Here is a 15,339-nt window from a genome sequence, read left to right as displayed (position 1 = left end):
ATTTTATTGTGCCCTATGAATGTGGTCTGTGGGATGAAGGCTTGTAGTAGGGGACTTCGTGTTTACTGCAGTTACAATTCCCTCCCCAGGTCAAGTCGGCATAAGGAGGGAGGAAGTGTTGGGTATTCTAAAAGGCATTAAGGTGGACAAGTCCCCAGGTCCGGATGGGATCTATCCCAGGTTACTGTGGGAAGCAAGAGAGGAAATAGCTGGGGCCTTAACAGATATCTTTGCAGCATCCTTAAACACGGGCGAGGTCCCAGAGGACTGGAGAATTGCTAATGTTGTCCCCTTGTTTAAGAAGGGTTGCAGGGAAAATCCAGGTAATTATAGACCGGTGAGCCTGACGTCAGTGGTAGGGAAGCTGCTGGAGAAGATACTGAGGGATAGGATCTATTCCCATTTGGAAGAAAATGGGCTCATCAGTGATAGGCAACATGGTTTTGTGCAGGGAAGGTCATGTCTTACCAACTTAATAGAATTCTTTGAGGAAGTGACAAAGTTGATTGATGAGGGAAGGGCTGTAGGTGTCATATACATGGACTTTAGTAAGGCGTTTGATAAGGTTCCCCATGGTAGGCTGATGGAGAAAGTGAAGTCGCATGGGGTCCAGGGTGTACTAGCTAGATGGATAAAGAACTGGCTGGGCAACAGGAGACAGAGAGTAGCAGTGGAAGGGAGTTTCTCAAAATGGAGACGTGTGACCAGTGGTGTTCCACAGGGATCCGTGCTGGGACCACTGTTGTTTGTGATATACATAAATGATTTGGAGGAAAGTATAGGTGGTCTGATTAGCATGTTTGCAGACGACACTAAGATTGGTGGAGTAGCAGATAGTGAAGGGGACTGTCAGAGAATACAGCAGAATATAGATAGATTGGAGAGTTGGGCAGAGAAATGGCAGATGGAGTTGAATCCGAGCAAATGCGAGGTGATGCATTTTGGAAGATCCAATTCAAGAGTGAACTATACAATAAATGGAAAAGTCCTGGGAAAATTGATGTACAGAGAGATTTGGGTGTTCAGGTCCATTGTTCCCTGAAGGTGGCAACGCAGGTCAATAGAGTGGTCAAGAAGGCATACGGCATGCTTTCCTTCATCGGACGGGGTATTGAGTACAAGAGTTGGCAGGTCATGTTACAGTTGTATCAGACTTTGGTTCGGCCACATTTGGAATACTGCGTGCAGTTCTGGTCGCCACATTACCAAAAGGATGTAGATGCTTTGGAGAGGGTGCAGAGGAGGTTCACCAGGATGTTGCCTGGTATGGAGGGCGCTAGCTATGAAGAGAGGTTGAGTAGATTAGGATTATTTTCATTAGAAAGACGAAGGTTGAGGGGGGACCTGACTGAGGTGTACAAAAGCATGAGAGGTATAGACAGGGTGGATAGCAAGAAGCTTTTTCCCAGAGTGGGGGATTCAATTACTAGGGGTCACGAGTTCAAAGTGAGAGGGGAAAAGTTTAGGGGGGATATGCGTGGAAAGTTCTTTACGCAGAGGGTGGTGGGTGCCTGGAATGCGTTGCCAGCGGAGGTGGTAGACGTGGGCACGATAGCGTCTTTTAAGATGTATCTAGACAGATACATGAATGGGCAGGAAGCAAAGAGATACAGACCCTTAGAAAATAGGCGACATGTTTAGATAGAGGATCTGGATCAGCGCAGGCTTGGAAGGCTGAAGGGCCTGTTCCTGTGCTGTAATTTTCTTTGTTCATACACTCAGCTTTGTTAAAAGGGCTGGTGACTCTGCCACAGCGTCAGTCCAAGGAGCCTTATTTTGGTATAAGAACAGAAAATGCTGGAAATGCTCAGCAGTTCTGATGAAAGGTCACAGATCTGAAACGTTAACTCTGCTTCTCTCTCCACAGATGCTGCTAGACCTGCTGAGTATTTCCAGCATTTTCTGTTTTTATTTCACATTTCTAGCACCTGCAGTATTTTGCTTTTATTTTGGTGTTTTGACCCTAGCGCTGGTACCGAAAAATTTGAACAATACAGTTTTAGTGTACCGCAGATAAGGGGCTCACAGTTCTAGCCAATTCATCCAGTGCAGGTGACTTTTAAATATATAAATAGTGGAGGGTAGGGCAGATTAGGGACCAAAAAGGAGACCTATGCAGAGAGGCAGAAGGCATGGCTGAGGTATTAAATAAGTACTTTGCATCTATCCTTACCAAGGCAGAAGATACTGCCAAAATCATGGTGAAAAAGGTGCTGGTTGAGATATTGGATGGGCTAAAAATTGGTAAAGAGGAGGTACTGGAAAGACTAACTGTACTTTAGATTAGATTAGATTAGAGATACAGCACTGAAACAGGCCCTTCGGCCCACCGAGTCTGTGCCGAACATCAACCACCCATTTATACTAATCCTACACTAATCCCATATTTCTACCAAACATCCCCACCTGTCCCTATATTTCCCTACCACCTACCTATACTAGTGACAATTTATAATGGCCAATTTACCTATCAACCTGCAAGTCTTCTGGCTTGTGGGAGGAAACCGGAGCACCCGGAGAAAACCCACGCAGACACAGGGAGAACTTGCAAACTCCACACAGGCAGTACCCGGAATCGAACCCGGGTCGCTGGGTTCTACTTAAAGTAGATAAGTCATCAGGTCCATATGGGATATAATCCAAGGTTGCTGAGGGAAGTAAGCATGGAAATTGCAGAGTTACTGGCCATAATCTTCCAATCTTCCTTAGATTGGGGGGGTGGAGGGGGGTGCGGGGCAGGTGGAGGGTGGTTGGTGCCAGAGGACTGGAGAATTGCAAATGTTGCACCCTTTTTCAAAAATGGGTGTAAGGATAAACCCAGCAACTACAGGCCTGTCAGTCTAAACTCAGTGGTGGGGAAGTTTTTCGAAACGATAATCTGGAAAAGCCAGCACAGATTTGTTAAAGGCAAATTGTGTTTAACTAATTTGATTGAGTTTTTTGATGAGGTAACAGAGAGGGTTGATGAGGGCGATTTGGTGTATATGGACTTCTGAAAGGCATTTGAGAAAGAGCCACATAGTCGGCTTGCCAGCAAAGTTGAAGCCCGTGGAGGAAAAGGAGCAGTGGCAGCATGGATTTGAAATTGGCTGAAGGACACAAATCAAAGAGTTAGTGAATGGTTGTTTTCCAGACTGGAAGAAGGTACACAGGGGTTTTCAGGGGTGGTGCTAGGACCACTGCTTTTCATGATATATGTTAATAATTTGAGCTTGAGTGGATAGGGCACAATTTCAAGATTTGCAGACTGACCAGATATACCCAGCAACTAACACAGTTGAGCAGAAAATGCCAGGAACTAGCACAGCTGCAACAGTTGTGCCCAGACACTAGCAGAGCTGGGCAGATATAAACAGGAACCAGCACAGCTGGTCACAAATATCCAGGCAGTAGGACAACTGATTAGACATACCCAGGAACTGGCAAACGTGATCAAACATATCAAGAAACTGTTACTTGTTGTCGTTTGCATTTGTATCCATTACTGTATAGCTGTTTATTGATCATCCATTACATAAGGTAGATGTTAAATATGTAATGATTTTTTTTTCTTGTTTGGTTAAATAATGCCGAGGTCATTAATTTTAAAACATTACAGGCTGGAGATGATCATTCTCCATTGGGAAGTTAGACTTGCCTGTAACTGGGAAATGTTGTGAACAGTGAGGAGGATGGTGATAGACTTCAAGAGGACATAGACAGACTGGTGGAATGGGCGAATACATTGCAGATGACATTTAATGCAGGGAAGTGTGAAGCGATACATTTTGGGAGGAAGAAAGGGTCAAGGCAATACAAACAAAAGGGTACAATTCTAAAGTGGGTGCAGGAACAGAGAGTCCTGGGGGGCACAAATCATTGAAGGTGGCTAGGCAAGTTGAGTTGAAGGCAGGTTGATGAAGCATACAGGATCTTGGGCTGTATAAATAGAGGCATAGAGTACGAAAGCAAGAAAGTTATGATGAACCTTTATAAAACACTGGTTCGGCCTCAACTGGCATATTGTGTCAAATTCTAGACACCACACTTTAGAAAGGATATGAAGGCCTTAGAGAGGGTGCAGAAAAGATTTACTAGAATGTTTCCAAGGATGAGAGACTGCAATTACATGGATAGATTGGAGAAACTTGGGGGGTTTTCTCCTTAGAGCAGAGATGGTTGAGAGGTAATTTGATAGAGCTGTTCAAAATCGTGAAGGGTCTATACAGAGTAGATAAAGTGAAACTTCTCTTTAGTAGAAGGATTGTGAACAAGAGAACACATTTGAAGTGATTGGCAAAAGAACAAAGACATCATGAGGAAAAACTTTCTATGCAGCGAGTGGCTGCGATCGAGAATGCACTCTGAAAGGATTGTGGAGGCAGGTTCAATTGTGGCTTTCAAAAGAGAATTAGATAAGTACTCGAAAAGAAAAAAATTGTAGGGCTGCAGGAAAAGGGGATGAGCTCAATTACTTTTGCAGAGAGCTGTCACAGATTCAAGAACACAAGAAGTAGGAGCAGGAGTAGGCCATTCAGCCCCTCGAGCCTGCCCCGCCATTCAATAAGATCATGGCTGATCTATCCCAGGCCTCAACTCCTCTTTTGGGCCTACTCCACATAAACCTCGACTCCCTAAGATTTCAAAAATCTGTCTGCCACCTCCTTAAATACAATTAGTGACCTAGCCTCCACAACTCTCTGAGGTAGAGAATTCCAGAGATTCACCACCCTCTAAGAGAAGAAATTCCTTCGCATCTCAGTTTTAAATGTGTGCCCCCTTGTTCTGTAACTATGTCCCCTAGTTTGAGATTCCCCCACCAGTGGAAACATATTCTCAACATCTACCCTGTCAAGCCCCCTTAGAATCTTGTATGTTTCAATAAGATCACCTCACATTCTTCTAAACTCCAATTAATAAAGGCCTAACCTGTTTAGCTGTTCTTGATAAGACAACCCCTTCATCCCAGGAATCAGCCTAGTTTTCTGAACTGCCTCCAATGCTAGCATATCCTTCCTTAAATAAGGGGACCAAAACTGTACACAGTACTCCAGGTGTGGCCTCACCAGCACCCTGTAAGGTTGTAATAAGATTTCCCTATTTTTAAACTCTAACCTACTCGCAATAAAGGCCAAAATTCCATTTGCCTTCCTAATTACCTGTTGCACCTGCATGCTGACTTTTTGTCTTTCCTGGACAACAACACCAAATCCCTCTGAACTGCAGTATTTTGTAGTCTTTCTCCATTTAAATAATAATCTGCCTTTTTATTCTTCCTACCAAAGTGGATGACCTCACACTTTCCCACATTGAACACCATCTGCCAAGTTTTTGCCCACTCACTTAACCTGTCTATATCCCTTTGCAGATTCTTTGTGTCCTCCTCACAACATGCCTTCCCACCTATTTTTGTATTGTGAGTAAATTTGGATACTCTACATTCTGTCCCTTCCTCCAAGTCATTAACATAGATAGTAAATAGTTGAGGCCCTCGGACCGATCCTTGTGGCACCCCGCAAGTTATGGCTTTCCAACCTGAAAAAGACCCATTGATCCCGACTCTCTGCCTTCTGTGTGTTAGCCAATCCTCAATCCATGCCAACACATTACCCCCAATACCCTGAGCTCCTATTTTGTGTAATAACCTTTTATGTGGCACCTTATCGAACGCCTTCCGAAAATCCAAACACACTACATCTACCGGTTCCCCTTTATCCACTCTGTTTGTTATATCCTCAAAGAACTCTAACAAATTTGTCAAACATGATTTCCCTTTCATAAAACCATGTTGGCTCTGTTTGATTGCATTATGTTTTTCTAAATGGCCTGCTATTTCTTCCTTAATAATGGACTCTAGCAGTTTCCCAATGACAGATGTTAAGCTAACTGATCTATTTTTTCCTGTTTTCTGTCTCCCTCCTTTCTTGAATAGGGGCATCACATCAGTGGTTTTCCAATCCGCTGGGACCCTACTGGAATCCAGTGAGTTTTTGTATATTATGACCAATGCCTCTACTATCTTTACAGCCACTTCTTTTAAAACCCTTGGATGCAGGCCATCAGGTCCTGGCGACTTGTCTGCCTTTAGTCCCATCAGTTTGTCCAGCACCTTTTCCCTCGTAATAGGGATTGTTACAAGTTCTTCCCTCCCATTTACACCTAGCTCATCTATTATTGTTGGTTTGTTTATAGTGTCCGCCACTGTGAAGACCGATGCAAAGTATTGGTTTAAATTATCTTCCATTTCCCTGTTCCCTGTTATTAATTCCCCAGTTTCATCCTCTGAGGGTCTCGCACTTAGTTTAGCTACTCTCCTTTTATATACCCGTAGAAGCTCTTACTGTTTGTTTTTATATTTCTTGCCAATTTACTCTCATAATCAATTTTCTCCCTCTTAGTTTTTTAGTCAGGCCAACCACTAGCTTTCGCTGCTTTATACACCTTTGTTTTTGATTTGATACTCTCCTTAACTTCCTTTGTTTTCCACGGGTGGTTCATAGTTTTCTTTGAGTCCTTCCTTCTGACCGGAATAAATGTTTGCTGAGTGTTATGAAATATCTGCTTAAAAGTCTGCCACTGCACATCTACTGACTTTCCCTGTAGTCTATTTTCCCAGCCCGTTTTAGACAACTCTTTCTTCATACCACTGTAATTGCCCTTGTTTAAGTTGAGGACACTGGTTTGAGACCCGAGTTGCTCACCCTTAAACTGAATTTGAAATTCTACCATGTTATCATCGCTTCCCCCTAGAGGATCCTTAACTACGAGATCTCTTATTAATCCTACCTCATTGCACATTACCAAGTCTAAAATAGCCTATTCCTGGGTAGGTTCTGCAATGTATTGTTCTAAGAAACAATCCCTGATGCACTCTACAAATTTGTCTTCCATGCTACCTGTGCCAGTTTGATTTGTGCAGTCTATATGCAGATTAAAATCACCCATGATAATTGCAGTGCCCTTCTTACATGCCTCCATTATTTCCTGATTAATATTTTGTCCTACAGAGAGGCAACTCCTTGGGAGCCAATAGACCACTCCTATCCGTGATTTCTTCCCCTTGCTATTCCTTATTTCCACCCAAACTGATTCTACATCATGATCTATTACACCTATATTATTACTCTCAACTGCACTGATCCCTTCCTTTAATAACAAAACTACCCCACCTCCTTTTCCTTTCTGACTATTCTTCCGGAACGCCGAATATCCTTGAACATTGAGATTCCAGTCCTGGCATCCTGCAACTACGTCTCTGTGACAGCTATCAAATCATATTCATTTGTTTCTATCTGTGCCGTCAGCTCATCTATCTTGTTACAAATGCTACGTGCATTCAGATAAAGAGCCTTAAGCTTTGACTTTTTACCAGTTTTACCTACTCTGGTTCTAATTTCTGTTGTACTTTTATGTTCGTATTCTCTGTCCCTACCTGTCACACTCTGATTAATGTGTGCCCCTTCACTACCCCGCACCTCTGCTCTCTTGTTAGCTTTTGACTTTTTAAACTTCCCTTCAATTGAACCCTACCCCCCCACTATTTAGTTTAAAGCCTTATCTACAACCCTAGTTATACGATTCGCCAGGACACTGGTCCCAGCATGATTCAAATGCAGTCCATCCCAATGGAACAGCTCTCTCATTCTCCAGTACTGGTGCCAGTGTCCCATGAATCGGAACCCATTTCTCCCACACCAATCTTTGAGCCACGCATTTACCTCCCTAATCTTATTTACCCTAGGCCAATTTGCACGTGGCTCAAGTACTAATCCGGAGATTATTACCTTTGTGATTCTGCTTTTTAATTTAGCCCGAGCTGCTCATAGTCCCTCAGCAGAACCTCTTTCCTAGTCCTACCTATGTCATTGGTACCTACGTGGACCACGACAACTGGGTCCTTTCCCTCCCATTCCAAGTTCCTCTCTAGCCTAGAATAGATGTCCTTAACCTTGGCACCAGGTAGGCAACACAGCCTTCGGGACTCTCTATCTTTGCTGCAGAGAACAGTATCTATTCCCCTAATTATGCTATCCCCTATGACTACAACATTTCTGTTTTCTCCCCCCCACTTGATTGGCGCTCTGAACCACGGTGCTGTGGTCAGTTCGCTCATTCTCCCTGCAGTCTGTGCCCTCGTCCACATCGGGAGCAAGAATTTTGTACCTATTGGATAAGGACACTGGCTGAGGCTCCTCCAAAACTAAATTCTGGATCCCCATACCTGCCTCACTTGTAGTCACACCCTCCTGTCCCTGACCACTGTCCAAATTGGATGTAATTAATCTAAGGAGTGTGACTGTCTCCTGAAACACAGTGTCCCGGTAACTCTCCCCTTCCCTGATGTGTCGCAGTGTCCGCAGCTCGGACTCCAGCCCATCAACTCTGAGCCGAAGTTCCTTGAGCAGCCAACACTTGCTGCAGATGTGGTCACCGTGGACCGCACCAGTATCCGCCAGCTCCCACATACTACAGCTGCAACGCGTCGCCTGCCCAGCCATCGCTATTCTATTTAATTAATTTATTTTTAAAAATTAAGTGTACAAAAAAGAGACACGGAAGAAATACCCACCTATCACTTACCAGCTCTCCTGTGACGTCACACTTTGATTTTTGCTGGTCAAGCAGGTCCACTGAACAGAACAGAGCGCTCTCATCGCCACTACTTCTGGTCTCGGCTCTGGATGGACCAAATGGCCTCCTTCTGTGCTGTAACCATTCTGTGATTTAGATTTTTCACAGAAGGCTGTATATTGTGTTGTGTTCCCTACCTGAACAGTTATAATAACAGTGGAGCCCTCATCTCTGGTCTTAGCTTGGCCTTGAGGGATTTTTACCATATTTGAACACCTGTACTACATTACTACTACCACTTGTCCTGACTTTTTTTGAGGCCCTCATGGTCCACTGTCTCCCATGTCACTATTTACCTGTCTTCTAAGATCTCAGCCATACTATTCTTAGTGTACTAAGCCAGTCCTTATCAACTTCAACAAGGACCTAAACTTGCCATGCTGCCTATTCTCTGACCTTGTCATTGTCATCTTCACCCTGAACGTAAACTCTGCCGAGCACACCATTGCTATTTTGTGTTTATGATCATCAATATGGACATTTCTGACCACGTCCTCATTTCACTACACACATTCTCTTACTCATTGCCAACCTGTCTGCCCTTACTGTCTTGGAATTAGGAAAGAAACTACCCGAGCTACCTCATAATACTCTCGAACATCCAATTCCTTATAATCTATCACTAACCATGACATCAGTGCATCTGATCCCGTGCTCGACAACTACTTTACCTTTAGTCATAGAGTCCTAAAGTTATACAGCACAGAAACAGGCCCATCGTGTCTCTGCCGACTATCAAGCACCTAACTATTCTAATCCCATTTTCCAGCACTTGGCCCGTAGCCTTGTATGCTATGGCATTTCAAGTGCTCATCTAAATACTTCTTAAATGTTGTGAGGCTTCCTGCCTCTCCCACCTCTTCAGGCAGTGCGTTCCAGATTCCAACCACTCTCTGGGTGAAACATTTTTTCCTCAAATCCCCTCTAAACCTCCTGCGCCTTACCTTAAATCTATGCCCCCTAGTTATTGACCCCTCTGCTAAGGGAAAAAGTTTCTTCCTATCTAACCTATCAAAGCCCCTCATAATTTTGTATACCTCAATCATATCTCCCCTCAGCCTCCTTTGCTCTAAGGAAAACAACCGAGCTTTTTCAGTCTCTCTTCATAGCTGAAATGCTCCAGCCCAGACAACATCCTGGTGAATCTCCTCTGCACCCTCTCCAGTGCAATCACATCCTTCCATTGGGTGGTGCCTAGAACTGTACACAGTACTCCAGCTGTGGCCTAACTAGCATTTTATACAGCTCCATCGTAACCTCCCTGCTTTTATATTCTATGCCTCAGCTAATAAAGGCAAGAATCCCGTATGCTTTCCAAACCACCTTATCTACCTGTGCTGCTGCCTTCATTGATCTATGGACAAGTACACCAAGGTCCCTCTGACCCTCTGTACTTCCTAGGGTCCTACCATCCATTGTATATTCCCTTGCCTTGTTAGTCCTCCCAAAATGAATCACCTCACACTTCTCAGGATTAAATACCATTTGCCACTTCTCCCTCTCTGCAGCTGAAACCTTCTGTCCCTCTAGAATAATTCTGGAGGCCAAGGATAATCCTGAATTACTCCTTTTCTTCACCAACCATCACCAGATTTATTTACTCTGAGACCCATCACCTACTCTCCATTCAACTAGCACTTCTTACCAAATGTTTGCTGGTATTACAAACATGCCTCTTTTTTTTTTGGGTATCATATCTGTTGTCCCTTGTACTTCAAAACTTCTGTCATCCCCTAAAAAGCTTACTTATGACTCTTTAGTCCATTATGTTATTGGGGAGGTTGTTGACAGTTGTTTACACTGCCTCAAACTAATGTGGCATGCAACAAAGATAATCTGGGAATATTTGTTCTGGTCAATTGTATTGGTGTCTAGGCCAGGAAGGCCTTATCAAGTACTCCAAAGATTTGATGCTCTTCAAAGTCCAAATGAAATACAGCAATATATAACTTTTAAAAGACTAAGTGTATTACAGGGTATGGGAGCATAACATTTTTATATGTAACAAAATTAATAATTTAATAAACTTACTGGTTTGCTGTCTACTTTGCTAGAATTACCCTTGATTGATAGTAAAGTGAGGTCATATTAGAATATTTACTGCAAAGCTTATAGCCTTTTTGCTTATTGTTTTGAAGGCGAGAGGGAGACTAGACAAACTACTGGCATTTTGTTGCCAAAATTCAGGAAGTAACAGCCTCAGATGAAAGTTGAATCAGTTCACAATTAGAGTTTTGATAGTTGGTATAATCTACACGTAACAACTTCCAAGTTCTCTTCAGATAAGTATAACCAAAATAGGTAGAGGTAGGATAATTTGAGGCACAGGAATTCCATCATTAATAAGTATGCAGACTCTTTTTCCAAATTCCATTGTAATACACGCACTTTTTTACTCATCTGCTGTTGCAGACCACTGTGCTCTGTTTTAGCTGGCTTACTCTTGCAGTTTTTACTTTGCTTGTGTTACAACTGACCACTCCAGTCAAAGCCCCCAGTCAAAGTATACGATTCTGATTGTGGTGGGAGAAACACACTTAATTCAATCCCATCCCGCCACAGATCGCCGAATCTATCATTTTTAATTTCAAAATTAAAGAAAGACCCAGCCAAATTGTACCATCTATTAACCCCTGAATGAGGCTAACTAAACCAGGTGTCTTTAAATCAACAAATTAACTGTTTAATTAGAAAAATAAATTCTTAAACACTACTAAGATAAAAACAACATTTAAAATAGAAAAAATTAGAGTCCTTGCAGATTTATGCTCCTGCCGGATGTAGAACAGTCCAAGGTTGCTTGAACTCCTCACAGCTGTCTGATGGGGAAAAAAGGTTCTTCAACACTAGAACAGTCCGTAGTCTAATCCAGAAGTTGAAATTGATGCCTTCCTTTTCCAGCGATGAACTTCAACAATTAACAACTTGCAAACACTTTTTAATGAATCAATTTGGCTTTAGAATTTTTGAGGGATAAAAGCTTGTCACAGTCTAACTTCCCTTCCTTCAGTTTAAATTATCAGAGATCTCTGTTTTGGCTTGACTTTTTAGAATTTTGAGAGAGAATAATAAACAAACAGACTAAATTCTCTTCCTTCAGTTTAAATGGTCTGAAAGCATTCCTTTCAGGTGCTAACACACAGCTGTCTGTCTGTTTCTTAGTTAGAATAGTCTGTCTCAGCTAAAAATCCAGTTAAAAAGATAATTGCAACATTGTATATCCAGTCCTTGGTCTCTGAATGACTGTTGCCGGGTAACCAGGATGCATTCTTTGAAGCTGGTTGGTTCCCTTTCCGTATGGTCGTATCCAACGGCAACCAAAATGCACGTTCTCTGACTCCTGAGGCTTGCTAGTTTTTAAAGCGGTGCTACTCCTTTTCCAGCCTTAAAGGCATGCCGCATTCTTCCTGAAAATAAAACTACAGGATCATAACACTTGCTGTATGAGAACAAATATAACACAGTGCAAGAACAAGTGATGCAGTTACGTTTGGAGACGAGCTGCAAGGGAAGGTTTAATACTTACAAGAGGGCAACAGTGTGCTTATTTTGTTTTTTCTCAATAACAACTTGTATTTTGATAGCGCCTTTAATGTAGCATCCCAAGGTGCTTCACAGGAGCTTTATCGGACAAAATATTACACCAATCCACATCAGGAAATATTGGGGCAGGTGACCAAAAGCATGGTCAAAAAGGGAGGTTTCAGTGGGTGTTTTAAAGTAGGAGAGAGCTAGAGGGACTGAGAGGTTTAGGGAGCAAATTCCAAACCTTTATGGTTGAAGGCACGGCTGCCAATGGTGTTGGAATTCGGAAAGCCGAGGGGTGAAGGATAGAACTTTGGTGCCTAGTTTTATGCACTTACAAGCTTTTATTTAGAGGCACACATTGAACATCATGCACTTCCAACCAGCCCCTCTTTCAGCCTGGAAGGACAAGAGGCCAGAGTTCGCAGGGTTCGTAGGGTTGAAGGAGGTTATAGAGGTATGGCAAGGCAAAGCCATGGAGGGGTTTGGACACAAGGATGAGAATTTTAAGTTTGAGGCATTGCTGAAACGGGAGAGAATGTAGGTCAGTAAGCACAGAGGTGATGGGTGAATGGGGCTTGGTGTGGTTTAATAATCGGGCAGCAGAGTTTTGGATTAGCTCTCCTGCTTAATTAAACTTGCTTGCGGTACAAATGGAGATTGTATGGCGAACAGTTGATTTGGTTATCTGTGGAGTGTTTCTCTGCTGCACTGCTTTGTGATGAATTTGGTATTTTATGTCAAGTTTATTTTCTCCCCCAGCACAAATGAGGTATCTAGGAAGCGATGCAAGTAATTGGGTTTCCTCTGATCTTGCAGTTGAGGAAGTTGGTCAAGTCAAAAGGCAGGGCATTAACTGAATTGTTAATACAGTGCAGTACTCATTCCTGAAGAGGAATCTGCCTGTACTTGTAAGAAATATGTTCAATCTTTATATGAATCTTTTTGGTAGAATGTTTAAAAACATCTTTGGAAGCCCTTTGCTCTTATAAGTTTATGGATAACTTTTTAGCTAATGGTACCATTTCATTATTGTGATGCAAGATTTGTTTCCATTGGAGTGAAATGAATAATTGTTTTCTCTACCTACACATGTTCTTGGAAAGTATTGAGAAAGCTACATGACTGGCAGCTTTTGGACCGTTATGTAGTGAAGCCCTTACATTGAGCTGCATTGGATTAAGGAGCTCCAAAGAAACGTTTTAATAAAACTTTATTCTATTGAAAAGACTCATTCCATTTTGCTGCCATGAACACTGAACATACTGCATTCAACTGGAAGCATATTCTTTTCAGCCATGACTAAGAGATTGGTGCTTTACATATTGCCAAGCAGCCCTAACATTTAGCGTTTCCTGAAAAGTTGTTTATATGCCAGACTTCTGGATATCATCTTACTGACCAAATAAATATATGTAGAGATAAGTGAATAGCACTAGGCAAATTGTACATTTATGTGATTTGATGTTGGTTTTGTTAATACTGCACAACTACAAGTAGTGTTAAAAGCTGAGAACCAATAAGGACTCCCATATGTCTGCAATTTATCACTTGACAATCTTATTTTGAGTAATGTGCAAGCTTTAATTGTTTTTATACCTGTGGGAAAGAAAAATGTTGGAGTGAGTCAAGTGCGCAGTTACACAAATAATTCAAAGTGCAGAAAAATGGGTGCAGGACCTAAGGAATTGTGGAATTGTAAGACTGCAGCAAAACAGTTTTACAGCAACACTGTTCTTAAATGCAGGAGGTTAGAAACCTTACCAGATAAAATATATGCAGATTCTGTTGAGTTAATTTGTGAATGTAGACAGTTATGAGACGTTTTCACTCAAAATGAGTGGAAGCTCTGCTTTGTCAGAGGGAGGAAATTGGGAAAGACTGGACAGCAGGCCACTTAAAATATTTGCTGCATAACAAGCAATCAGTTACAAAGCAGCATTGTCAAAGATTGGGATCCAGTTGCCTGTCCACTTTCTTGGTTAAAGTTTGGAATGTTTGGTGTGCAGCCACAAAGGATGCAGAAAAGAAAAGCATTATTCTTGAATTTGTATAGCTGGGAATGGGAAACCGAATTACCAGTATGATTATGTCACTAGTAATCTACAAATTGAAAAAAATTAAAACATTTCCAATTTTTTTTGTCTCTAATAACTATACTTAGTGAATTTCCTGCTGCCTTACCAGATTAACTCTTGCAGTGTGGTGCAATGAATCAACTTGAACTTTGCGTTCCTGCTCAACAATTTTACATGAGATATTGGCAGATGTCACTGGCTCACTGTTGTATCTTACCACAGCAGCTGGAGATGGCATAGGTTACGTTTGGGATGCATTAGAGCCAAACTTTTTGTCTTTGTAGGTCACATCAGTCCATAAAATAGAACCTGGGAGCCACATATCAAGTTGAAATCAATATATTCCTATTAATTTGCAGTTATCTTTGGTTGCTTTTACCGACAAATCATGGTGTTTTGATTTAGGATGTATCCACCAATGAGGGAGCAGAACTAAGAACGACCAATTCCAAAGTCCTAGCCACATGTGGCCACTGAGTTGCAGGTTGGACAATCCTCCATTAGAACAAATCCTGGCAAGAATAAATGTCTGTTTTGAAAAAATTTTGAAGCATCATTATGTGATGAGGATGCATTGTTCTTTGTTTTAAATAAGAATTAAAACATACATTTTCTTTTAAAGAATTCAGATGGGAGTCACAGTCACTGAAAGATTTTAAAGTAAATGAGGAATACCTGTTCAGTAGTGTTGACAATTCATGCTCTAAGTACTGAAGAACTAGACCAATGTTTGTAGGCAGAAATGCTGTAAATACTCAGCAGATCTGGCAGTATCTGTGGAGAGAGAAACAGAGTTAACATTTCTGGTTGATGACCTTTTGAAATGATCTTTGGAAGAACTAACCAATCAGTTCCAACTGTCTGCTCTTTCCCCATTGGCCTGCAAAGTTTACCTTTTCATGTATATATCTAATTCCCTTTTGAACGTTACCATTGAATCTGCTTCCACCACCCTTCCAAGCAATCCATTCCAGTTCAAAACAACTCGCTGTGTAACTTTGTTTTTCTTAATCGCCTCAGGTTCTTTTGCCAACTGCTTTAAATCTGTATCCTCTGGTTACTGCCACTTGCTACTGGAGACAATTTCTCCTTATTTACTCCATCAAAATCCTTTAAGATTTTGAAC

General features: G+C 41.9%; 1 protein-coding gene across 6 annotated transcripts in view; it reads left to right on the top strand.

Annotated features, from left to right (window-relative positions):
- LOC137346782 (tyrosine-protein phosphatase non-receptor type 3-like) overlaps nt 1-15,339 on the top strand; it is a 360,471-nt gene that overhangs the window by 18,447 nt on the left and 326,685 nt on the right. For 4 of the 6 annotated variants that reach the window (XM_068010662.1, XM_068010653.1, XM_068010625.1 and 1 more), the window contains one exon: nt 5,912-5,961. The exons of the other annotated variants lie outside the window; for them this stretch is intronic. In XM_068010662.1, coding sequence (XP_067866763.1) covers nt 5,912-5,961 — 50 coding nt within the window. Of the gene's footprint in view, nt 1-5,911; nt 5,962-15,339 lie in introns of those variants that run through there. 6 annotated transcript variants of the gene reach the window in all.

Source organism: Heterodontus francisci, chromosome 2 (genome assembly GCF_036365525.1).
Source record: "Heterodontus francisci isolate sHetFra1 chromosome 2, sHetFra1.hap1, whole genome shotgun sequence".
In the NCBI taxonomy this organism is placed as follows: domain Eukaryota; kingdom Metazoa; phylum Chordata; class Chondrichthyes; order Heterodontiformes; family Heterodontidae; genus Heterodontus; species Heterodontus francisci.
This window is presented reverse-complemented; position numbering and strand designations above follow the sequence as displayed.